Raw genomic sequence first — 27,408 nt, forward strand, 5'->3', positions numbered from 1 at the left:
AATACTATTTAACGATTTACTTCTATTTTTTGTAACAAAGTTCTCGCCCAACAATTTTGACATTCTTGTCTATACCGATAAGTTAAATACAGCGGGATAACACTCAGCAGCACTTTTTTTTGTGGGAAGAAAATATTGGACTTTTGCATCGTTTTGATAAAATATACTGAAAAATACATATATACCCTTTATTGGGTGTTTAGCCGAGCTTCTCCTCTAATTTGTGGTTTATGTCTTGATGTTGATACACAAATGATTTCTAAAAGGCTTCTGAATATCTTTAAAGGCAGGGTAAGCAAAATTGTTAGTTTAGTAAATGCTCAGATTTAAAAAATATTTTTTTTTTTTTTGTTTTGTTTTTTTTTTTTTTTTGTCGGGACAACTAGCAAGTGCAGCACTCAGACATTAATTGAGTCCATTGTACTACACTTGAATTCCCTTTTAATTTTCTTTAAATCTACCCGATCTCCGAAGAAATCTGAGTAGATCTTGTGGTGCCAAGGAGCCAAGATGGTCGCTTCTTAACACATCAGTGCCAAAGACCTCAAACCTGATTCGAGCGAAGGCGGGGCAGACACACAGGAAGTGGTCCGCCGTCTCATACTCCTCTTCACAAGCTGGGCAGAGTACACTGTCTGAGATGCCCAACCTTTCCATGTGCTTTGCCCACAGAAAGTGGCCCGTCATCAGTCCAACCAGCCGTCTGCACTCCCCTCTGCTTAATGACAGAAGGGTTTGCGACAGTCGATCGGACATGACCGGTAACATCAGTTTTGTCCATCTGCAGCCTCTCTCAGCCTGCCAAGCTCGCTTGTGGGTAGTAGTTACCCATTTGCTAACCGTGGCCGTGATGGCCGCAGAGGGGAGTGGCAAAGCGGGCTCTGGGCCAAAGAAGTTGGCCTCAGAGCCCATCTTAGCTAAGGAGTCAGAGGTCTCGTTACCCGCGATACCCACGTGTCCCGGGACCCATTCTAGCATTATGTCTACCGACATAGTTCAGCCTGGATTTACAGGACTTCACTACCCCTGATGTGGTTTGAGGGCTGTCTAAGGCCATAAGCGCTGCTTGGCTGTCGCTGCAGACACATATAGATCTGCCTCTCCACCGTTTTTCCACAACAAAGTTCATCGCTTCTTGAACTGCATACACCTCCGCTTGAAACACAGATGCATGCATTCCAAGAGCAAAGTGCAGTTTTGTCCCGCTGGATTCCACATAGACCCCAGAGCCAGAGCCATGCTCGGTCCTGGAGCCATCCGTAAAAATGCGAAAACAGTGTTTACCGGGCTCATTTTCTGAGTCTCCCCACAACTGAGCCTCTGGTAGCACTACACTATATCTCTTTTCAAGTACGACTCTTGATGGCATGGAGTCAAGGGGCATGGAGAGAATCGTTGGATCGATGTCCATGCCTTCTCTGTGTTCCAATGCCGGACAAGGGCCGTACCAGTTCCCACTGTGTTTCAGTCTGCAGATGGCCTTCAAGGCCTCTCCTTGGATGAAAGCATCAAGTGGTGGTAAACCAATCAGAGCATCTAGTTTCGGGCCTGAAGTAGTCGGAAAAGCTCCGGTACAACAGATGGCCACAGTGCGTTGTAAAAAATACTTACTTAGCTTGGCAGCTCGGTTAAGTACGTGCACCACCAGACAGATCAAGTAACGGGTGATTTTTTTCCTATTATCTTTTTAAACAGTTGGTTTAAACAGCTGACACACGTTTCGTGTTTTGTTTCACTGTCAAACATCTTCAGTTTGGTCTATAATTTAACCATGAATCATCTTACAGACGAACAACGCTTGCAAATCATTGAATTTTATTATAAAAAGGCGTGTTCTGTTAAGAAAGTTTATCGCGCGCTTCTTCCATTTTATGGTCAGTTTAATCGATCCACTGAAGCGGCTATTCGAGCTATTGTGACTAAATTTACAACCAAATTTACATTATTGGACATCAAACCACCAACACGCTTACGTAGAGTGCGAACTGAAGAAAATATCGCAGCTGTATCGGCCAGTGTTAATGATGACCATCAATTATCGATTCGTCGCCGTTCGCAGCAATCGGGCCTCTGTTACCTGTTACTCAACAACGTGGAAAATTTTGCGAAAGGATTTAGGTGTGAAGCTTTTCAAAAAACCACTTTTTTATCGAAAGATTGTGTTCAGCGACGACGCTCAATTTTGGATCAATGGGTACGTAAATAAGCAGAATTGTCGATTTTGAAGTGAAGTTCAGCCAGAAGAATTGCAAGAGCTACCAATGTATCCAGAAAAGGTCCAGTTTGTTGGGGTTTATGGGCTGGAGGTATCATTGGACCGTACTTCTTTAAAGATGCTGCGAATCGTAACGTAACTGTGCATGGTGAGCGCTACTGTGAAATGATATCCAACTTTTTTTTGCCCAAAATGCAAGAGCTTGACTTGCATGACATGTGGTTTCAGCAAGACGGTGCCCCATGCCACACAGCACGCGTAACAATGAACTTGTTGAGAGGCGAGTTCGGTGAACATTTTATTTCACGTTCGGGACCTGTCAATTGGCCACCCAGATCGTGCGATATAACGCCTTTAGATTATGTTAAAGCTCATGTCTATTCAGACAAGCCTGCTTCAATTAACGCATTGGAAGACAACATTAAAGCATTTATTTGTGAGATACCGGCCGAAACATTGGAAAGAGTGTGCCAAAATTTGACTAAGCGGATGGACCATATGAAGCGCAGTCGCGGTCAACACTTGCATGAAATAATCTTCAAACATTAAATTATATGGACTGTATAGTACTATCGATTTAAATTAAAATTTCATGTATTTTTCTGAATTTTACGCGTGTCATCACCCTTTAGATGAGTTCAACTATGCGTTTTATAAGCACGGGGAGAATTCCAGATAATCAGAGCAGCGTAGTACATAAATAGCGCATGCTGCAGTTAAGAACAAAGTTCGAAGTAAACAATTTTTGAGGGTTTCAGAACAAGCTTTTAGATATGTGACTGCAGAAGAAAAAGAAAAGTCTGAATCTGAAGTTTTAGTGTTTAATTTTCTGCATAAAAGGAGGGCTTTATAAGTAGACTTAAATAAAAAAGAATTAATTGGCGCGTACACTTCTGTTTTGGCCGAGCTCCTCCTCCTATTTGTGGCGTCCGTGTGCCTCTTGATGTTGTCCCACAAATGGAGAGACCTACAATTTTAAGCCGACTCCGATCGGCAAATAGTTTTTTATGAGGAACTTTTTCATGACAGAAATTCAGGTTTGTCATTGCATGCCGAGGGGCGACTGCTATTAGAAAATCACTTTTTCTATTATTAGCTGTTTTATGCACGAAGATTTGAACCTACGCACTCTCGAATGGTAGTCAAGCACGGCTACGACAGACGCCGGTTTTTATAGACACACTCGTACAAGTTCAAAAACTTGCCAGCTCTTACTCATAGGATAGGAGCTTGATCTCAGAAGCTGAGTTTGAATTCTTATAAACTTGTACAAAATAAAGGATAGAAGCTGAGTTAAGATTCCTTATAATACTCACAAAATTTAGGCCGAGCAAAATCTCACTTTTTTGCAACAGGTGACACATTTGTGTATTGCTGATGGATGCGAAGCTTAAAAGTGAATATAAAACTGAACTATCTTTGACAATTATAAAAACATACATATAATTTAATTTAATTAAAGAAACTATGAACATTAATTTAGTCATGCTTTTTTCATAAAAGCGTACGTATGGATACTTAAAAGTATATATGTATACATAAATGTACTCGTACGTATGTACGTGCCAGTGCGATGTTACACCTATGATGCTTTACCCTATAAACTTACTATGTACCTACGTATGTATAAACGTATGCATTCAGTTTTAGTTTGTGAACTATTGTGCGGAATAACCGCAACCACCTCGAGATGTGCTAGCTAAACAAAGGCCAAGCCATATCAATGACTTGTAACGAAAAGCTTCACTCAATTTATTAAAGGATTCAGTCAGGTGCACGCAGTGATAGTAAAAGATAAAAAACTATAAAATCAATATTGTACGTATGTACATACATACAACACGCAAATATCCCATGTAAAATGAGTTGAAGTGTGAAAACAGTGCCGACAACAAGTATGAAAATACTTATTGAGAAAACCAAAAAAAGATAAAATTTGTATAATACAGGGTGGCTGATGAATTTTGCTACATTAAGAACTCAAATAACTTTTTTTTTAGTGTATGGAATTCATTTATTTTTTTTTCATGTTAAAGGTCATTAAATTTTATTAAATGTAGCTTAACTAGTTTTAAAAATAATTGAATTTAAATGCCCCCCCTGCTCGTTGACACAAGTGTGGCATCTTAGTAAAAAGTTGTTCATTGCTGCTTTGAGAGTTGCGACAGGAATAGCCGCAATTGTTGCCCGAATGGATTGTTTTAGTTCATCCAAATTTGTTGGCTTTGTTTTATAAACTTCTTGTTTACATAAACCCCACAAGAAAAAGTCAGGTGCAGTAAGGTCAGGCGACCTGGGGGGCCAACGAAATTCGGAGTTTCTTGAAATCAGTTTATTGGGAAATTTTCGTCGCAACTCTGTCATAACAGTCTGGGCTATGTGAGACGTTGCCCCATCTTGTTCAAAACTCACAGAGTTAAAAGGAATTCTCTTTCGGCGTAGTTCTGGATAGAAAAATTCTTTCAGCATTTTCAAATAACGGTCTCCAGTAACCGTAACGGTGTGACCATTTTCTTCAAAAAAATAAGGCCCGACAATACAGCGTGAAGAAACCGCACACCACACTGTCACGCGAAGAGGATGCAATTCCGTCTCGTGGAGTATCTGTGGGTTAGAAGTACTCCATATTCGACAATTTTGTTTGTTCACATTGCCGTTTAAATCGAAATGGGCCTCATCAGACATGAAAAGGCAGTTTAACATGTTTTGGTCTTCTTCCACCATTTGCAGGATCTTCTGGCAAAATTCCAAGCGAATCGGCAAGTCTGCTGCATTCAGTTTGTTAACCATTTGAATTTTGTAGGGAAATAAGTCTAAATCTTTGTGCATTATTGTTTGCAAAGACTGTCGGCTGACACCAAGTTGAGCAGATAAGCTTCTTGTTGAAACCCTTGGATTGCTTTGTATAGCTGCAGCTACAGCAGCGATCGTTTCCTCCGTCCGAACTGGTGGGTTTCGATGATAAGGCCTTCTTGCGGCTGTTCCTTGCTCAGCAAAATTATTCACCAGTCTCATTATGGTCCATCTGCTCGGGGGATCGCCGCCAAACATCCGCCTGTACTCTCTCTGTACCAAAACTACGGACTCCAGTGCGTGATAGCGGCGGACTATCCAAACTCTTGTTTGCGTGTCCCAGTTATCCATTTTAATAAATTTTAAAGATCAATCTGCAAATTAAAACAAAAATGGAACAGATAACTTAAAAAGAAAAAAAGTTATTCAATTTTCTTTTGGTAGCGGCTTTCATCAGCCACCCTGTATTTATTTTCCTTAATTGTTACGAAAATCCGACACCACCTTGATCAAAAAGTTCCCGGTATATATTCCTTGCCTTCAAAGTATCAACACTTATGCCAGCGTTTGATCCAGCTCTAACATTTCTGGAACTCTATTTTCGGTAGAGCCCTCAGAGCCTTTTCCATCTTCCATTACTTGATTTCAGCTGCTAAAACGCGTTCTCTGTAGTGGTTTTTTTCAAACAGAAACAGTGGATCGGTCAAACAGAAAAATTCGCATATTAGATGAATTCGATGGCTGTTGGATGATATTCTTTTCGTTCTGGGTCAAAAATTCACGGATGTAGATCACGGTGTGAGACAGTGAGTTATCATGGTGCAAAATCTACGAGTTGTTTTTTCTCAAATCCTTTCTTTCCCTACTAACTGGCTGATGTGGCAAAAATTCGCGGAGCCCAATACCGTTGTTGTTGTTAAAGTGGTTGAGTATTTCTACTGAAATAATCTTAACTAGCGACTAGCGTCGTTTTACTGCCACTGTTATCGTATGATGTCGTTTTTTTTTTGTTTTTTGTTTTTTGTTTTTCAGATCCATTTCATGAGATCCAGATATAACAGTACATTTTTTAGCTAAGCCTGGACATTCGCATACATAGTGGAAAAGACTTTCTTTCACCCCCTCCGTCTGACAGGTTCTGCAGATGGGATTGAAAGGAAGGTTAAGTATGGCTGCATGATCCCTTACCTTCCAGTGACCTGTAAGGGTTGCAGTCATACGTGAGATATTTGGGCGGGAGATCCCCAATTATGGTTTTGTAGTACATGTAGTTAATTGCTTCCACTTTATTTCAGCTAAAGCATAGTCGTTTTTATTGTGTTGAATGGGGTAGCAACTGCCACCACCTCTACTATGTCTAGTACTGAACCTTTTCTCGGTAGCTCATCTGCTATCTCATTCCCTCTATATTCCTGTGACCGCGAATCCATATCAGAGTAATTTGAAGCCAATGACCAAGCAGTTCTAGTTCCTCTCTACACTGTAAAAGTAGCTTGGATGAAATGGAATTGGAATCTAAGGTCTTAATAGCTGCTTGACTGTCTGAAAATATAGCTACTCTTGCACCAATTTCTTTGTAGTGTTTTAGTGATTTGCAAGCTTCCCTGATTGCTAATTCTGCCTGGAGCACGCTGGCATAGTGAGGAAGTTGAGTTGATTTGGATAAGTTAAGCAGTTCTGAATAGAGGCCAGTTCCCACACCACAGTTCATCTTAGAACCGCCATTGTAGATTTCGGCATCGAATCTACCAATCACTTTCCATTTCCTCCATTCGGCTCTCGGTGGAAAACGTACCGTAAAGTCTTCCTTGAAATTGAGGTCGGGGTTTGTGAAGTCTGATTTGTTTTCGAGCAGTGAGGGTCCCTGTAGGGGAATCTTACTGTGACCGTACAATATTGTGGTTCAGCTTTCTATATCTCTGAGTAGCGTGGTGAGGCAATTATTTTTGTGTGTAAGTCTAATGATAACAGATGTGTTAGCATGTTAAGCGCTTCAGTAGAACTGGTGATAAGCGCTTCTGTGTTTAAGGTTCATGCTGCTCTTTGTATCATGTTTACCTTGGTTTGGTTGTAATTCTTTTCCATAGCAGACCACCAGACTAGTGCAGCATATGTTACTATCGGTCTTACAATGGCTGTGTAGGACTAATGGGATAACTTTGGCCCATAGTCCGTTGTAGTCCATAAAAACCGTGAGCATCGCTTTCTTTTTGAACTGAAAATACGTTGTTTTTTTGGTCTTGGAGCTCTCATTCGGAGCTCTCCACTCACACGCCTGATATCTGGATTGCGTGTCGTAATCATAAGTCCTCGTAGCCACGTTTCGTCTCCAGTAATGTTGCGTTTTTTTAAATGTTGGGTCGAATTTAGCTTTGGAAAAAATGTTTTTAGCGATATCAACGCTGCCCCTGTTTTGCAAGAACTTCATGTCCTTTGGGACCAACTTTGCAGCAACACAACCCACACCCAAATCATTAGCTAAAATATTCTACCATTAACGGATCCATAAGCAATGTTCAAGTTCTCTGCAAGCTCTGTGATGATTAATTTGCAGTTATTGATCACTTCTTAACTTTTCTTTTACTGATGTTTTCATCAGTTTGCGATGTCGAGGGCCTGGCACTATGTTTGTCATCCTCGTTGGGCACACGATATCTTCTGAAGAGACTTATAAACAGTTGTTTTCTTTATATTTAGAGTATCGTTACCGAAACAGTTTCCCAATATTTCTAACGTTGAATTCATTGAATCCATTTTTAACACAAAATTTAATACAAACTCGTTGTTGTAAATTCAAATCCATTTTTAAAACTGTAAAAGAACAAAAACACGTGCAGAGATAAATTTACTGAAGGCATCGGAACTTTTACAAATTTCAAGTAACGGCGATGAAATTTTGATATAAACGTTAATCACAGATGTGGCAACCTCACAAAAAAAAATGTTTCTAGGTTGCCACATCTCTTTCTCTAGATGTGTAAAAAAGGCAGTCATAAAAAATATGTTACTAGCAGCCTTTCGTTAAAGTTAATAGCGTTCTGATCATATCCTAGACGCTAGTGTTTGGACGAGCTCGTCCTTCCATTTGTGGAATCGTCTTGAGGTTGTTCCAGAAATGGAGGCACCTACAGTTTTAAGCCGACTCCACGCGGCAGGTGAAAATATAAGAGAAGATTTTTAATGCCAGAAATGTACTCGGGAGCTTGCCATTGCCTTCCGTTGGCCAACCGCTGTTAGAAAAAACCTTTTTATCATTTGGGGTTTCCGCCTACAGTGTGGAAACCCGGGCCCTCCCGAATGGTATACACGCAGACTAGTTAAAAGACATACGTGGTGTTTTGTGGCCAAGTTGTTATTGCTATTCGGTTCGTACCGATCCAGTGAATGGATATGAAGCATCACCATAATACGCTAATATTTGTTAACAACAGTCGCCCCTGGCAGGCAGTGGCCAGCATTCGAGTGCATTTCAGGTCATGGAAGTGTAAAATCATCAAAGCCTGACAGAACTTGCTGCAAATTAAATATTAATAAATTAATATAACGCCGAAAGATCACTCTTAATTTTCTAGGAAACCTCAAAAAATATCCACAACCTCAAATTGATAAACGAACCTGATATTGAGTAACAAATTACTTGCTGTTTGCGTACAATTTTTCCAGAATCCCATTGCAGTTTTTTTAGTAAAACCTGATTTAATTATGATCCTGATTCGGTCGTTCGTCTGCCTAAATTAAGTTTCTCGCGCATTTTACAAAGCTTGGGCATTAAGTGCCATTTTAAAATCGTTAAGAATACTTTTCGCTTGAGAAAGGGATGTAGAGCCACTGAAATGGCTCTGGGCACAAAATAAGTGGTTAAAGTGGTGATTCATCCAGAATCCAACTAGCGCTTCCTCACCATTTTGTTGAAATAAGTGGTAGAAAATAATGCTTTTGTAGCCCAGGTTTATGAAGAAAATGTCGGTTTTCCCATTATTTTAACCGATTTATTAGTACTTATATTACTGTAATTAAAATGTTTAAAATAAGAGCAAAATGGAAGTGCAGAAATGTGCACTTAAACGCTTAACAGCAGCGGACATGCATATGCACTTTTAACTACATAAATACACTCAACATCAGTTACTTCATCTCATAACAACCATTCATAGTCCATTTATGGCGACATGATGAGTGACACATAAGGATGTAAACGAGATTTTAACATTTTCTATATGACTGACAACAACGGTACGTAGAAGAAGTGGCAGGTATAAGCTGATAACTTTCGTCAGTAGAGGCAAGCATCACGAGCTCGTCGTCAGAGAGTTGGCCAAGCCCTTCAAAATCGTACACGCACACATACACACGCTTAGGGTCAGTCACAGTAAAAAATCAGCAATGCTAGATTGCATACATGGCTTGCAGGGAAAACCATCGTCACTGAGCTGGTGCACTTTTAGAGCATTTAGAATCATGACTAGTTCACTTTTTTCTCTTTCTGTCGCAATTGACAAATTTTACACGGTGATGACACGGAAGTGTTAATGCAACCCCTTTTCGATATGTGGTGCCGACTAAATAAGTTCGGCAAATTGAGATCTAGATCGCGCAGGTGTTGCCATTGTCGTTAACAAAGATACTTGTAGAGTATTGGCGTGCCATTCAAAAGGTTCTACGTTCGACTTTTGTGTTTTTTTATATTAAATAAATAAATAAAAGATTAATATTAATAATAATTCAAATGTGACAAAATAACTAACTTTAATTAAATTCGAAAAAATATACATCATCTCTCAGCCATACGCGAATTAGCAACTTATAGCCTAAACCGACGGTGACGTTAATCGAGAATTACTACTTAATTCGGATATATCTCAGGAATTAAGTGCAACTAATGCGGATTGACATATTTTAAGCGTGTTAGCGAAAATTTCGATGGCAACATTGTCGAAAAATGACAGTTAATATCTATTGTGAATAAAATATAATGAGAATTTTAAAATTCTGGAACAATATGTAGAAAATAACATGAGCAAGTATTTTATAGCATTTTCGTTTATTATATAAGTTTAAAAATTTTTATAAACACAGTAGATTCTGTTTTTATGCGGTATATACGTTCCGCAAGAAACAGCATAAAAAAAGCTACCAGTTCTATAGTAAAACTATAGATACGTTTCAAAAGTGCTAAGAACCTCATAAATCTGAATTAATGTAATAAAATCGCATAAAAAAGGGTACTAGTCCCATATTATAACTATAGATACGTTCCATAGACCGCATGAATCTGAAATTATTAAATAAAATCGCATAAACAAAAAATTGTATTTTTGAAAATTATATATTTATTTAAGAAACGTCAGAATCGAAAAACAAATTTACATCGTCATGTTGCGCATTCGTTTAGGATTTGGCGTAAAATCACTTCCGCCACTTGAGGAAATGTACACGTCTGATCTGGATGGTGATGCAGGCGGTTCCATACTTGTAGGGTTAGCATTTTTGATGTAATCTGTGATGAGTTTTTGCTTAGCTGGTTTAGAATCTTGTTTATATGTACAATTCCCGATAGGTCGACATGCATTTTTTAATTAAAAAAACAACCGCACTATTTCAAAACCGCATAAAAACAGAATCTACTGTATAATTATTTTTTCGTATCAGGGCAGCTAATATCCGTAATTGTCGCCTGCGATCCATCTTTTACTGACAAAACTATCCAATAAATAAATCAGCTGTTAACTAATACGAGTAACAACCGTCTGTCACACTACAATTTTAATCAGAATACGCCGGTAATCCCGATTAATGGTGCCCTCTGTCTAGGCTATTACTAAATAAAAATCATAAAGCATTCCCCGGCGCTGCGAGGGCAGTGTACGAGAAGAGCGATTGTTTGCAATTTCGGCTTACGCCTCAATAACACGTATAATACAGATGTCAGATACTTACTTTTCTCATGAGTGGCGTAGTGGTCCGTTTCAATTAAGAATTAAAAATTTCCTGCAGGGAGTACTTGCCTTTGCACGCATATATATCTATACGAACACCGTACACACTGAAGCTAGCAAATGGTAAGTTAATTGAAATGTTCTTCGCCTATAGCCTGTGTGTAACCCACTTTAGCTTCTTACTCCTGCGGATAAAATTGTTGGGAACGTTTTGACTCAATTGAAAATCGATAAGTGAATACGCTTACCGTCCCCATGTTGCTTCAACGCATTATACTAATGGACGTTGACATATGTACATATGTATTTACATACATGCAAGTGTATAAATATGTTGCATGGATTGATAGCTTGGTGTGTATTAAACTGAGAGGAAACAGTTGAGTTTTAAGAATTTACTTTGTATCAGATATTATAAGAAGAGCCTGGGTGACCAAGCGCAAAAATGAAAATGTGGTATGTTCACTTTTTTGTGAACAAATCAAATTAATCAAATTCATATTTTATGACACTCTCCTTCATATGATAAAATATCACTGAGTCTGATTCAGCGGAAGTGAACCGAAGTTGGATATTCATCATATTTGACACTTGTGAACTAGATAGCTGCAGTATATATACAAACACACAAACAATGGAGCGCGTAAAGGTCAAAATGCAGACTTCCATCACTCAAATCCACTTACATCTCCGAGTGTCTTGTCTTAGACAAGCAACCTGGCTAACCCAAACTAACCTAATTACTCAAAATAATGTGTTTATTTAGTAAAAAAGTTATTCGAAAATAAAACTCCTCCATTCAGCAACCTACTTCGATTTTTGGTATTGAAGCACCACATTTAGTCAATGTGAGACGCTGATACACGAGTTTCAACGTGGCCGTCGATCTTTGTATGATGAATTTCGTGAAGGTCATCCAAAAATTGCTGCTATGCCGGAAACAATCGGTGCTGTGCGTCTATTGATAACGCAAGATCGTCATGTGAGACAGAGGTAACTTTATGCATTGGTGAGATCAGCGTACATTCATTGGCGGGATCAGCATGGTCGTCAAGAAGATTTTTTCTCGTTGTATACCGCATAATATATTGTAACGATTGCCCAAAAAAGGTAGTGGATTAGTGTATAGAAATCTTGAACAAATTCAGCGGCGGTAGTTCAAAGTACTTCTATGACATCGTAACAGATGATGAATCTTGGATCTAGGCATATAGCCAGCAACAAAATAACAATCGACAGTATGAGTGTTCCAAGATGGTCTTAATCCAACAAACATTGTTTGTGGAAGAAGCCCTTCAAGGCAAATGCTCACATGTTTTTTCGAAAAATTTGGTCATGTCGCAACTGTTCTACTAGAAAAACTTAAAAGAGTTAATTCCTAGTGGTACACCATCATTTGTTTACCAGAAGTTTTTGGAGAATTAAGAAAAACCAACCGCCGAAGACGATACGGTTTTCAGCAACATAGTGCGATCCTCACGTATCGGCTCACACACGAGAATTTTTGAGCACTTAGGGCGGAGACCCTGATTCAACACCTTTTGATTTATTTTTGTTCTCGAACTTCAGAAATCAATTGCGAGGTCAACTTTGTTCAACGCCTGAAGAAGCAGTTGAAGCCTTTAAAGCATCCGTTTTGAAGGTGCCCACTTCAAAGTGACAAAAGTGTTTTCAAAATTGGTTCAAGCGAAAGCAGAAGGGTTTTGACTTCGAAGGAGAGCATTTTGCAAAAAAAGTAAAATCATTTTCATTATTATTTTGCTGTTCTTTGTTTAGACTCCACTCCACTCCACTTGAATACATTGTGAAATATTTGGAAGGTTCCATTAACCGCTTTTACGGCTTTTGGTTTAGACTATAAGTTTTGGGCTTCGTTAAGAAAGGGCGTGACTACTAGCCTACATTTTTTTGTTATATTCTCTTCAATCTGTCAATTAATTTTTTGTGTACCTGTATTTGTTTAAAAGCAAAGGAAATTTGTAAACGTAGTAGAAAGATGGGTTGCTGAATTTAAACGAGGTCATACAATACGATCTTCGTTAAGGACGTCTAAAAACAGCAACAACATCAGAAGTCGTAGAAAAAATACAAGTTAACGTATTGGAAAATCGTCGAACCTAGGCATCTGAATGGTCAGTCTAAGCAATATTGACTGAAGCATTGGATTACAGAAAGCTGTGTGCAGATTTCCCAGTAACATTTAGAGCGTTTTCGAAAGCATAAAGTAGATTTTGTACGTCCATTCAACACTGTGGGTGAGACTTGGGTCTATCATGATGATGCTAAATCAAAACAAGAGGCTAAAGAGTGGTGTGAACCTGGTTCTTCGGCTCCGAAACAAGTTCGTGTTCAGAAATCGGCCTCATAGGTGTTTTCATCAGGACAATGCACCGTGTCACAAGAGCATTTTGGCAATGGCTAAAATCCATGAATTAAAGTTCGACCTCCATCTGTTTCCAGACCAAAAAATGATGAGTTCATAACAGCAGTGGAAGCGTATTTTGCAGCCCTTCCAGATTCTCACTTCAGAGATGGAATTTATTAAATTGGTGATGTGCAGGGAGACTATACTGCATAATAATGTATTTAAAACTATACATTTGTGTTTTTTTTTTTATCGAACCGTAAAACGCATTGAACAAGCTAGTAATTCCTCTTGGTGGTCTTACATGAAGCGCGTTGACTTGCATCCAAATCAATCGATTTTAATCTATGAGTCAAATTTGTTTCATCAATTCCCAGATAAACTGACAGGAAAAAGTGTTTCAAAATACGTCATAAATTTCTTGTTACTTCAGTAAACTTCTAGAAACTTTGTTTTTAGACTATTATGGAATCTCAACTTCTGTGCAAACGAATCTTTGCAGAGAGTAAAAATTGTGATATTTTCAAACAGAGCGCTAATCTGAAAAGGAAGCTGAAAGGAAGAAAAATCTCTCTTAGTAATAAGAAGTTTTATTTTGATATTCAAAGAAAAATGCTATTTTTTAATATAAATGATCGGATGTTTATTTCATTATAAAGAGTAAGGTATGCCGTTAATAGTGGAAAATAACATCAAAGAAAAAAGTCACGAGGTGTTAAATCACAAGATCTCGGCGGCCAATTGTGATCAACTCTTTGAGAGATAACACGGTCCGGTCTTTTCCCGTAAAAGATCAATGGTTTCGTTGCTTGTATAAATAAATATATTATATAAAAATATAAAAATAAACGTTGTCCAGATTCTCCAATTCCGGCCATAAAAAATCATTAACCATCTCTCGATAGCGATAGATGAAACCTGTTATTAGAAAACCCTTTATTACGCGAGGGACTCTATAATAAAGTCATCTCTACTTGTGTAAGAACCAGAGGCATTTGTAGATCTATTCTCCTGTATGAAGTGACCTGTTTTGAGTAAGGCAGACTTGCGTAAATAGAGCACTCAAATTCATAGGCCTGGCGGCTTCCACTGCCCCAGAGAAATTCTTGTATACTAAATATTTTTAGCCTTCTTTCGAGAAGCACAGATTGCTATGCTCTGAACTTGGTTCGTTAAATTAATTTTAATACAATACAATACTGCTAATATAGCCGTTTATTTGGATGGCTCAAAGCTTGATGGCAAAGTATAAAGAAATCTCCCTTCGCGGAGCTCAAGAGTCGAAACAATTATTCCTTTTTTGAACAGAGTTACTAATCTTTAGTGATAGCCAAGCTGATAGTCTGCTGAGATTCAACAGCCCACTAAGCCCTAAATAACTACATATGTAAGTGTGTATTTTTAACTAATATGTTTTTGACTTTAAATTGGCGACTGCATTGTTCATTTTGTATGAAAATCGCCTTTTTTTATAAATACATACTTTTTCATACATATATTCATTGGCCTATATCACTCGTATATATATTTAGATATGTGTTTGTATATTAATATATATTTTAATGTTATTGTATTTGTAGAATGAAAAAGAGTTCACGAGTGACATAAAGGAAATGAACTTGCTGCTATTTTCCTAGTCATCAATGTCGCGCTTAGTTTTCATACCTAGCGCACCACTAGGCCATTTGTTCATATAATGGGTGTTTGTTACAACTATCTGGATTTGATTCAACTTATATACATATTTTTATATACATATATAAAATTAAGAATAATATGAAAAATTTTAAAATAATTATTCTCATCTTCCTATATGTAAAAATTTGATATTCCAATAATTAATGAGAAAAAATTACCATGACAATAAAAATTGATTGTTATATATATCTATACTAATATTATAAAGAGGAAAACTTTGTTTGTTTGTTTGTTACGAATAGGCTCAAAAACTACTGGACCGATTTTAAAAATTCTTTCACCATTCGAAAGCTACATCATCCACGAGTAACATGGATTATATTTTATTTTGGAAATAGGGCTCGAGATATAGGTCAAAACGTGGACCCGGGTAACCTTCGGATGTGTATGTACAATATGGGTATCAAATGGAAGCTGTTGGTGAATGCTTTAGTCCAGAGTATTTTTCATGCCGCTCTGTGACTGGGGTCTCGAGATATAGGTCAAAACGTGAACCCGAGTAACCTTTGGTTGTGTATGTACAATATGGGTATCAAATGGAAGCTGTTGGTGAATGCTTTAGTCCAGAGTATTTTTCATGCCGCTCTGTGACTGGGGTCTCGAGATATAGGTCAAAACGTGGACCCGGGTAACCTTTGGTTGTATATGTACAATATGGGTATCAAATGAAAGCTGTTGATAAGTGCTTTAATACGGGGTAATTTTCATACCTATTGATGACTAGGGTCTCGAAATATATGCCAAAACGTGGACTCGCCGTGTCTTTGAACCGAATTAAACCAAACTTACACACATTGTTAAGTAGGTATTGAAGATGATTTCCGTATAGTTTGAATACCTATTGGTAGATAGGGTCCCGAGATATAGGTCAAAACGTGGACCCGGGTAACCTTCGGACGTGTATGTACAATATGGGTATCAAATGAAAGCTGTTGGTGACTACTTTAGTACAAAGTATTTTTCATGCCGCTACGTGACTGGGGTCTCGAGATATAGGTCAAAACGTGGACCCGGGTAACCTTTGGTTGTGTATGTACAATATGGGTATCAAATGAAAGCTGTTGATAAGTGCTTTAATACGGGGTAATTTTCATACCTATTGATGACTAGGGTCTCGAAATATATGCTAAAACGTGGACTCGCCGTGTCTTTGAACCGAATTAAACCAAACTTACACACATTGTTAAGTAGGTGTTGAAGATGATTTCCGTATAGTTTGAATACCTATTGGTAGATAGGGTCCCGAGATATAGGTCAAAACGTGGACCCGGGTAACCTTCGGACGTGTATGTACAATATGGGTATCAAATGAAAGCTGTTGGTGACTACTTTAGTACAAAGTATTTTTCATGCCGCTACGTGACTGGGGTCTCGAGATATAGGTCAAAACGTGGACCCGGGTAACCTTTGGTTGTGTATGTACAATATGGGTATCAAATGAAAGCTGTTGATAAGTGCTTTAATACGGGGTAATTTTCATACCTATTGATGACTAGGGTCTCGAAATATATGCCAAAACGTGGACCCGCCGTGTCTTTGCACCGAATTAAACCAAACTTACGCACATTGTTAAGTAAGTATTGAAAATGGGTTTCGTAAAATGTGGTTGTAATTCGGAGCACTGGCAACGGGTACATCGTTCTTTTGAACCAGCCATAATGTCGCTTACTTTTTTAACGCTTGGGGTGGAACTGAACTGTCAATTGACAATGTGTCAATATTTCTTTCTGATTTGGATGCCATAAGGAAAAAGTAAGTGCAACATGTAAAAATTGTTTGTGAATTTTTTTGGAGCGGATTTTGGAACAGTGAATAATTTCTTACGAAATTTGAGAATTTAATGTGAAATCCGAATGAAATTATGTGTTCGTGGAAAAAAAATTTTTTTCGTTTTTTTTTTTTTTTAAATATAAATGGATAATGGTTAAAAAAGCTCCAATGCTTAATAAAACATATAAATTGAAACGAAAAATTCATGGATGATCATATGCGTTGATTTGAAATTTAAAAACAATCTTCTTTTTTCCTGATTTTCAATTTATATTTTATATTTACTCAAAAACAAATAGAAAAACAAAAAATATTGTTAATGCCAAAGCGCTTGAATAAAGAATAAAGAAATAAATAATATGAAAAGCATATATTTTCTGTTCTAAACCATATCTATTCTATTTTAGTGTGCCCAGCGAAGGGGGCCGGGTTTGCTAGTACATATATATATATATATATATATATATATATTAGGCCGGGTCGATTTGTGGGGAGGCAAAAAAATCGCCCATTGCTCTGTGAAAATCATATTCTAGGGATCAAAATAAGAAACTTTGACGAAGGAACCATACCTCTAAAACGAATTCTGATGTCCCCCAATTTGGGTCGAACTTTTTAGTTTCTTTTCTCATGTAAAGGCCAAAAATGGTGATATTTTGAAATGATTGTATGGAGAACCCCCCAGGGGAGTTCCAGAGGGTGTGCCACTGGCATAGGTGGATTGGCGGTCCAAAGTTAGTGGAGGTCGTTCATACATTCGGACTCTATTGGAGCACTCTAAATGGGTCAAAGTGGGATTTTTCGTTCGACCCAAATTGGGGTATGGTTCCTTCGGCAAAGTTTCTTATTTTGATCCCTAGAATACGATTTTCATAGAGCAATGAGCGATTTTTAAATCGAGCCGCCCTAATATATATATATGAGGCCCTTTGTTCCACCTAGGAACCACGGGAAAATATATATATATAATAGGTCTATCGATAAGTTCGTGCGGTTTTACAACAGATGGCGTAACTTGATTATTATTCCATCGATCCACATTCCAAACATTCATTGGAGAGCTACTGTCGTAAGGCACAAACGTCAGTATAAGTTTTTTATTTGAAGCGTAAACAACAATATTTTTACCACACTTGAAAATGTCGAATTTCGTGCCAAATAATGTGTTTTTGCGGGGAATTCTTCTTCATTATTTTAATATGAAGAAAAAAGCAGCCGAAAGTCATCGTATCTTGGTGGAAGTTTATGGTGAGCATGCTCTAGCTGAGCGAACGTGCCAGAAGTGGTTTGCACGCTTTAAAAGTGGTGATTTTGGCTTGGAAGACGAAGAACGCGAGGGTGCGCCGCCAAAGTTCATGGATACCGAATTGGAGGAATTGCTCGATCAAGATCCGGCTCAAACGCAAGAAGAGGTTGCAAAAACTTTGGGAGTTGATCAATCAACCATTTCCAAACGTTTAAAAGCCATGGGAATGATCCGAAAGGTAGGCCATTGGGTGCCGTATGAATTGCAGCCAAGAGACGTTGAACGCCGTTTTATGGCATGCGAACAACTGCTTCAACGGCACAAAAGAAAGGGTTTTTTGCATCGAATTGTGACTGGCGATGAAAAGTGGGTCCATTACGACAATCCAAAACGTCGGGCAACGTATGGATACCCTGGCCATGCTTCAACATCGACGTCGGCGCAGAATATTCATGGCCTGAAGGTTATGCTGTGTATCTGGTAGGACCAGCTGGGTGTTGTGTATTATGAGCTACTGAAACCGAATGAAACGATTACGGGGGATGTCTACCGACGACAATTGATGCGTTTGAGCCGAGCACTGCGAGAAAAACGGCCGCAATACGCCGATAGACACGACAAAGTTATTTTGCAACATGACAATGCTCGGCCACATTTTGCACAAGTGGTCAAAACATACTTAGAAACGCTCAAATGGGATGTCCTACCCCACCCGCCGTATAGTCCAGACCTTGCGCCATCCGATTACTATCTCTTCCGATCGATGCAACATGGCCTGGCTGACCAGCACTTCCGTAATTACGATGAAGTCAAAAAATGGATCGATTCGTGGATTGCGGCAAAACCGACCGAATTTTTCACAAAGGGAATCCGTGAATTGCCAGAAAGATGGGAAAAAGGAGTAGTAAGCGATGGACAATACTTTGAATATTAAATTTGTAACCATTTTACGTCAATAAAGTTTCACGAACTTATTCATAGTCCTTTTATATAATATATATATATATATATATATATATATATAATTGGCGCGTACAACCTTTCTGGGTGTTTGGCCGAGCTCCTCCTTTTATTTGTGGCGTGCGTCGTAATGTTGTTCCACAAATAGAGGGACCTACAGTTTCAAGCCGACTCCGAACGGCAGATATTTTTTATGAGGAGCTTTTTCATTGCAGAAATACACTTGTAGGCTTGCCATTGCCTACCGAGGGGTGATCGCTATTAGAAAAAACTTTTTCTTCATTTCTCTCTGAATTCCGAATGGTATTCACGCACCAACCCATTCGGCTACGGCGGCTGATTGTCATACTGCCTTTTATTTTTCATTTGCAATGGAAACGCCTAAAAGTACCTCATGGAAATGCAATGATATATTTAATAATATTTACATTTATTTATTTCAGTTAAATCTATGCAATTTTCCTTATCTATAGCGCCCGATATACTTTACGTGCGTACCTGCCGAAGTTGGCTCTGTGGGATGGTTACAAGCATAGCGGGTTAAATTAGTGTGTTGATAAGCGGCCCAACGCTAAAATCATTTACTTTACTAAATGGTACAGTGGAATGGCCACGCCCGCCACCTGGGTGCAGTTCAAAGCCTATCTAAACTTCTGCCTTATTTTGAGTCCGGCACTCGATTGCATGGCAACTCTACATCGAGTCAAAAAGACTCTGCACGATTTTCGCGATTTTCGCCGTTAAACCATTAATACCACGATACTCTCTAAGGGGTCGTCTTTACGAAAAGGTGGGAGCGAATTTCAGTTTTACGTTTCCGATCTGACTTCGTAGTCGAAACTACTACCAGTTGTGCTACCATACAGCTCTGACCTGGTGACCTGAGCACGTCATAGATATACGAGGTGTGTTCAAAAAGTATCGCGAATTTTGTGTTTTTCAAAATCTATTTATTTATTCATTAATATCTATTTTGTCTCCTTCAAAGTAATCCCCATGAGACGTTTTTTCCAATATCCGAAGCACTTCAAAAAATCTTTTTTTTTATCTTGTTCAGCTCCTCCTTCGATGCCGTCTTTATCTCGTCAATCATAGCGTAGCGTCGTCTTTTCATAGGCCTTTTTAGTTTCGGGGGCAGATCTGGGGAATACGGTGGCTGTGGCATCATTAGTGTGTTGTTTTTGGGCAAAAAGTCACGCACAAACAACGATGTGTGTTGCAAGAATCCGGGCGTTTCTGGCGGATGGCTTCGCGTAAGTTGCGCATAACTTTTAGGTAATATTCCTTATTGACCGTTTTACCCTGTGGCAATAACTCTAATGCAAAACGCCCCTGCAATCGAAGAAAGCGGTAAACAAAACTTTTACATTCGACCGAACTTGGCGCGCTTTTTCGGTCTTGGTTCGTGCGGCAGCTTCCATTGAGATGATTGGTTTCCACGTCATAACCATAAACTCACGATTCGTCACCTGTTATGACCCTCTGGAGCAAATTTGGGCCGTCGTGGATAGGGTCCAAAATCTCATTAGAAATGTTCATGCGATGCTGCTTTTGGTCGAAATTTAGCAGTTTTGGTACGAATTTTGCGGCGACCTCTTGGTTTCAATAAAAAAAAAATTCTATGAAAATGTCCAATAACTGCAGTTAGTAAATAGTTAGGTTAGAAAGTCCAATTCCTCGAATTGTATTTTAAGGAAAAACCTCCTTTTTTCGGTGGCGTCAGAAAAAAAAGTAAAAGGAGGAGAAATGTATAAAGGTCTCTTTTTTTTCGATAAGACCTAGCAAGTGGCGGATAGATGAAGCAAATGAACATATGTCGGCAACGCGGTAGAGCGCGGCCTTAAATTACATGTGTTGGTAAGGCAGTGCGGCCTAATGAGCTATAGCCATATTCGCTAGCGGCGTATCTTACTCGATAACTTTGTTGTTGCTTTCGTAGGCAAATTCTTCATCAAGTTAATCGAGCATAGAGATAGCGAGCGGGGAAATGGCGAATAGAAGAGGCCTTAACAATGACAATTCGGTTTCCGCGGTGGTGTTAGATGCTTTAATCGATGGGAAAATATAAGTATTACCAAGTCTTCGTATGATGGTGTTGCCATCTGGTTTAGGTTCGTTTGTTTACTAAACCGCCACAACTCATTAAATAACTAATAGTTCTAAGACGGCAGCAGTAGCAGAATGTGATTAATGGTTTGCTGTTGCTAATGGGCGTCAAATGTCGAGTCATAGAAAAAGTTTTCTCTTAAATGAAAACATAGGCAATGGAAACAAAGGTAATGGAAACCCCCAGATGTATTTCTGCCGTGAAAAATCATACCATAAAATGCATTTATCGTTCCGAGGCGAAACTGTAGGACATCTACAGAACAACATCAGGACACCCAACACAAATACGAGAAGAAGCTATACCAATCACTTAACAAGCGATAATTATAAATATAATATACATATATACATACATGTATATGTATAGGCACATACATGTACATAGTTAAGATATTTGTATAATTTTTGCCAAAATTAATCACTAATCACAATAACATTTCCGTAAAACGTGCGCAGAGTACACAAAACTTCGATTCCGCCTGAACTTATACTTGCTTTCAGTATTTTCATATATACAAAACATACATATGTAAGCATTTGCATATCCACTTAAACATATCTACGTATAAATATGTATAAGTAGTAGTATACCTAAGCCACTCGTTCGATGGTTCGTATGTGTACTTGGCTGTTTGCCCACCTGTTGGGCGTTCTACTGCCTGTTGAATGTGTCGTCATCGCCTCGGGCCAACACAAACGTAAAACGTAGCAAATGCAGAAGCGGCAATAATGGAAGAAAGTGCGGATATTAAATGTACGCCCGAATTGGTTGTTCAGTTGAATGGGTACCACGGAAGCCTGTTTGTTTAGACGACTGCTTGACGGTGGTTTTCTCGGTTAGTTGGTTAGTCTGTTGGTTGACTGTTGGCAGTTTGAAGATAAACACATTTCACATAATATAATAGAGTTGAGTCGAATGAAATGGAATAGAATCGCAAAGAATGCAATTATAACGTTGAAACGTTTTTCGATTTTATTAAGCACTGACCCAGTTACCTCGTCGAGAAATAGCAATATACTGTGCACCTGTATGTATGTTTGCACCTATAAATATTGTATTGCACAATTTTAACACTTTAAGAACGAATGAATAAAAAATGGAAAGGTTATGGAAAAGTTTAACGGTGCCACAACTCAAATCAGTAAGGACATCAATAGCATACATATATACACGCGTGTAGATAAAAACAAACGCTTCAGGAAACAAGTAATTGCGTTGACCTCTTCTAATGAACATGATATGTCCACGCTTTCTGTATGGAGCTCCAATTTGGCCGAGTCGTTAAAAACGAAGGCATAGAAACGTGCGATCTCTGCAATGTATAAGCTAAGAGGTAAAAAATAGCAGAATGAAAGGGTTCACAGAGGATTATTTTTACTTAGCATTATTTGGCGCCTCAATATATATATTTATATATATGCATACATATAATTGACACGTACACCCTTTTTGGGGTTTTGGCGGAGCTCCTCCTCCTATTTGTGGCGTGCGTCGTTATGTTGTTCCACAAATGGAGGGACCTACAGTTTCAAGCCGAGCCCTAACGCAGATATATTGTATTTTATGAGGAGCTTTTTCATGGCAGAACTACACTCGGTGGTTTGCCATTACCTGGCGAGGGGCGACCGCTACTAGAAAACAACTTTTTCTTCATTTTGGTTTTTCACCGAGATTCGAACCTACGTTCTCTCTCTCTAAGTTCAGAATAGTAGTCACGCACAAACCCATTCGGCTACTGCGGCGGCCTTAATACAACTAGAAATAATACTAAGTCGCAGTCAAATCGGTTCATTAACCTTTGAGATATCGCCAGATAAACAAAAAGAAAAGGAAAAAACATCAACTATGGAAAAATTTTGATTCTTGGCGTGCTTAAGCTCTTCCCTAAGCAACGAAAAATACCATAGATGTTTATGGGAGAGATATCATCTATTTAAGTGGCCTCTTCACAAAGAAGAACAATGACTTATGAGTGGTATATTTTGTTCACAATTTAAGACTGTGATTGTTCAGCCGATTAAGGCGAAATCCTCAAAAAACTCGTTTTGGCAGAAATAGTTGAACTTGCAGGTCGTTTGAAAAATCCGCGCAAAGTCCGAGAGATGGTACTACTGGCGGTTATCGAGTTTATGTTTAGTTAGTAGCTCTTGAAAGAGCACGCATCAAAATTCAGTCAGATCGGTCTATTTCTTTGTGTTTGGCATTCGTTTGAATCGAGGAAGTCCAGTGATCTTCTATCACGACGACGCATCAGCTCACGCAACAGCAATTATGGTCGCAAAGTTAATGGAAATAGGGTTGCAACTCGTATCGCAACCCCCTATTCCTCAGACTTGGCTCTCTCCGTTCCCTCGGACTACTATTTGTTCCACAATTTAAAGAAAAGGTTGGCGGAGAAAAAGATTTTATTCAAAGGAGAAGGTGATTGCAGAGACGAATTGATATTTTTTACACTTGAACAAATAGAAATGCAACTGCTGAAGTGATTATTTCAAACTTGAGAGTTATCTCCGGAATAACCAGTGCATTCTTTTAACTCGTCTTTTAAGTAGTTGACCCTTTCTTTCATTACTTTGCAGCTGGAGTTTTTCAAAATATCACAGAAGCTTTGGTAAGTAAAAAGCAACGCTGCAGCGTGTTCCAGCCAAATTTGAACTTATTGCATAGAAAACGAAAGATTATTCAAAATTAAACAGCGTAAAACAAGGAATCGTGGTACCAGCAGTAATTACAATTACAAATCTATTCAAACATGGCGGCGAGGAGCTGGTAAGGTGCATGCATCAACTCCTATGCAAAATATGGTCGGATGAAAGCATGCCTGCCGATTGGAATTTAAGTGTGCCCAATCCATAAGAAGGGTGGTCCTGCAATCTGTGCCAATTACCGCGGGATTAGTCTTCTAAATATCGCCTATAAGGTTCTAGCGAGCGTATTGGGTGAAAGGCTGAGGCCCACTATCAACCAACTGATTGGACCTTATCAGTGTGGCTTTAGACTTTGAAAATCCACAATCGACCAAATATTTACAATACGCCAAATCTTGGGCAAGACCCATGAAAGGAGAATCGACACACACCCTCTTTTCGTCGACTTCAAAGCTGCATTCGACAGTACAAAAAGGAGTTATCTGTATGCCGCGATGTTTGAATTTGGTATCCCCACAAAACTAATACGGCTTTGCAAAAGGATGTTGCTCAACACCAGTAGCGCCGTTAGAACTGAGAAGAATCTCTCCGAGCCGTTTGATACCAAACGAGGCTTCAGACGGGGTGACTCGCTGTCGTGTGACCTTTAACCTGACTTTGGAGAGCATCGTACGAGCCGTAGAAATTAATCCTTAGCAATATTTCATAAGGGCCTACAATTGTTGGCGTATGCCGATTATTTTTAACATTGGCCTTAACAACCGCGCTGTTATATCTGTCTCCTCCAAACCGGATAAAGAGGCAAGGCGAATGGTTTTGGTGGTGAACGAGGACAAAACGAAGTATCTCCTGCCTTCAAACAAACAATCGGCGTACTCACGTCCCTGTTGACAGTTATGATTTCGAGGTTGTAAAAGACTTCGTTTATTTAGGAACTAGCATTAACACATATAACAATGTCAGCCTGGAAATCCAACGTAGAATCTCTCTTGCCAATAAGTGCTAGTTTGGACTAAGTAGGCAACTGAGTAATAAAGTCCTCTCTCGACGAACAAAACTAATACTCTACAAGGCTGTCATCATGCCCGTCCTAACGTATGGCGCAGAAGCGTGGACGATGACAACACCCGATAAAGCGACGCTTGGAGTGTTTCAGAGAAAGATTCTGCGGAAGATTTTCGGACCTTTGCACGTTGGCAACGACGAATATTGCAGGCGATGGAAGGATGAGCTGTATGAGCTTCACAACGACATAGTCATAGGGCAGCGAATAAAGATCCAGCGGCTACGTTGGCTTGGTCATGCCGTTCGAATGGATACAAACGCTCTGAAAGTATTCGATGCGGTACCAGCTGTTGGTAGCAGAGAAAGAGGAAAGCCTCCTTTGCGTTGGATAGATCAGGTGAAGAGGACATGGCTTCACTTGGTGTGTCCAACTGGCGCCGGTTAGCACGAGAAAGAAACAACTGGCGCGCTTTGTTAAGCTCGGCCAAAATCGCGTAAGCGGTTATCGCGCCAATTAAGAAGAAGAAGTAGGTAGAGTACTAGAGACCGGATAGAGAACATCATAAAAAAACTGTGAAGATCTTTACACTTCCAGTGACTTTTTAGGTATATAGTGGGGTCTGTGTCCAGAATTTATAGGCTGGATGTATGTATACGGCGTTTGTTGGTCTGAAATAAAGCTATGGATACGAGCTATAACCTTATAATTATGAACATGGGCAACGATCGGAATGTATTTCTATAGCTGAGGCGACAAAGCTATGCTCAACGACACTTTGAACGTCAGTTCCAAATCAGCTATGAAATAGGTATAAGGTTCTAAGCAATTAAGCATTCTTAAGAATTATTTGCGTCTATCAGGCATAGTGAGTGTTTTTCAGTTGAAAGTTTTAGCTATGAAGCAATTTATAAAACAGTGTGAAAATAACAGTACTAAAAGCTCTTGGCTCAAAAATATGTACTCCGATCATTATAGTACATGGAGTTTGTCACGGAATTGGGTCGTAGACATATCCGCGATTGTTTGCAGGACACTGAAATATTTAAAAGTTAAAAAATGTTTCGGGCGTGGAAGAGATTCTTTTGCTTATGGAATTTAACAGGAGTCGGATCTCTCTATACTGGCAAAGCCTGGTTAATCGTAGGTAGAAGGTTTTGCAATTCTGCTACAACTTGTCTTCTTTATAAAATAGTAAAGAAAGAGATATCCAGGCTAATTAATGGTTTCAGGCATTGGATGCTCACGCAGTCATATTTGCACTAGAACACTTCATACATAACATTTCGCAGTTGTAACTCAACAGAATTAGAACGAGATTCCTGAGTAAGACTCAACTTGGTATTCTAATATATCTAGGCAACATAAGCTCCTTGAAATTTCTTAGTTTTTAAACGCCATGGATTTACAACATTACTGAGCGAGAAACTGAGGTGAATTGGCAGTCATTCAATTGGTTCTTATCAAATGCTTCATTTAGTGAGCCACAAAAACAATGGTACATAAGAAATTATCTACACAAGGCATGAAAAACTGGTACAACTTTACAAAGAGGAAGGAAGAAAACTTTCTGTATTTGTATAAATAAATATGCATTAACTCCTCCAACTTTACTTACCTCCATACTCTGTATTCATTCTACGACTTTCCAAGCTCACTCCCGTGCCAGCTGTGGATAGCGAGTGACAACTATAGCTACCAGCAAAGTAGATCGCCAATGCGCCGATCGCCGCGCCGAGTACAGTAAAAGCTGCAGCTAAAATTATAAAGCGACGTCTTTGTGTTGGCTCCTTCATCAACCAATCGCTATGCTGGTTTGGATGGGTGTGGTGGCTGGGACGCATGGGAGTTGTGGTGCTTTGGTAGGGCGAGGGTGCATTACGCTGAAGAGCAGTACGAGTTCCACTACCAGGGATACTCGTACCTACACCACCAACAACATTACCGCCACCGCCGCTGTCAGTGCCTAAATACACCACCGTGGGCAACTTGACGTGTGGCCCATTGTTCGCGGCACTGTTGTTTAAATTCTTGCTATTCTGCTGCAGGTTAGATAGTTTGTCATCAATAAGTGCAGTCGTTGCGATGCCGCTGCTATCGGCAAGTAGGGGCGAAACGGCAGTTGACGCACCACCGTCTTCCATTGTTGCACCACTGCTTACGCCAAAGATGTGCGGTGTGCGTAGGAAACCATTATTCAACAATTTATTCGTTTCAGGCATAACCGCGACTTGTTGGATCTGCACGCAACAGCCGGCGTAATAAACTTCTGACGCGTTTTTTTTCACAAAACTTCACTTGTAATTACCGTTTTTGTTTTAGTTGTTTTTCACTTTAGTTGCTGCGGTCATTGAGTGCTCAAAATTTTATCACTAACGGGTTTCAGAAATCAATAGACACCTGTTAGGTTAGTTATTATTTAATTGATCGGATGATTTATGTGTTTATTTGTAAATAAATGAACAAAAAAGCGCTGCATTATCGACTATGTATGTATGTATTTATGCATATACCCAATTAACACTTGAAATAAAATTCTGAAACCTTTAAAAAAACCCTAGTTCCCAATTTGATATTCAGCATTGTTTGCCATTTGGTAATAAATATGTGTCTTCCTAACTTTTTCTCAAATATTTGTTGTTAATTTTATTACGAGTTCAGAAA

General features: G+C 39.1%; 1 protein-coding gene across 1 annotated transcript in view; it reads right to left on the minus strand.

Annotated features, from left to right (window-relative positions):
• LOC129237669 (neprilysin-1) overlaps positions 1-27,138 on the minus strand; it is a 59,294-nt gene extending 32,156 nt beyond the window's left edge. The window contains exon 1 of the mRNA XM_054872544.1: positions 26,363-27,138. Within this exon, the coding sequence (XP_054728519.1) occupies positions 26,363-26,966 (604 nt within the window). The 5' untranslated portion in view covers positions 26,967-27,138. The remainder of the gene's footprint in view (positions 1-26,362) is intronic.
• Between the last annotated feature and the right edge of the window lie 270 nt (positions 27,139-27,408).

The sequence above is a fragment of the Anastrepha obliqua genome, chromosome 2 (assembly GCF_027943255.1).
Source record: "Anastrepha obliqua isolate idAnaObli1 chromosome 2, idAnaObli1_1.0, whole genome shotgun sequence".
Taxonomy (NCBI): Eukaryota; Metazoa; Arthropoda; class Insecta; order Diptera; family Tephritidae; genus Anastrepha; species Anastrepha obliqua.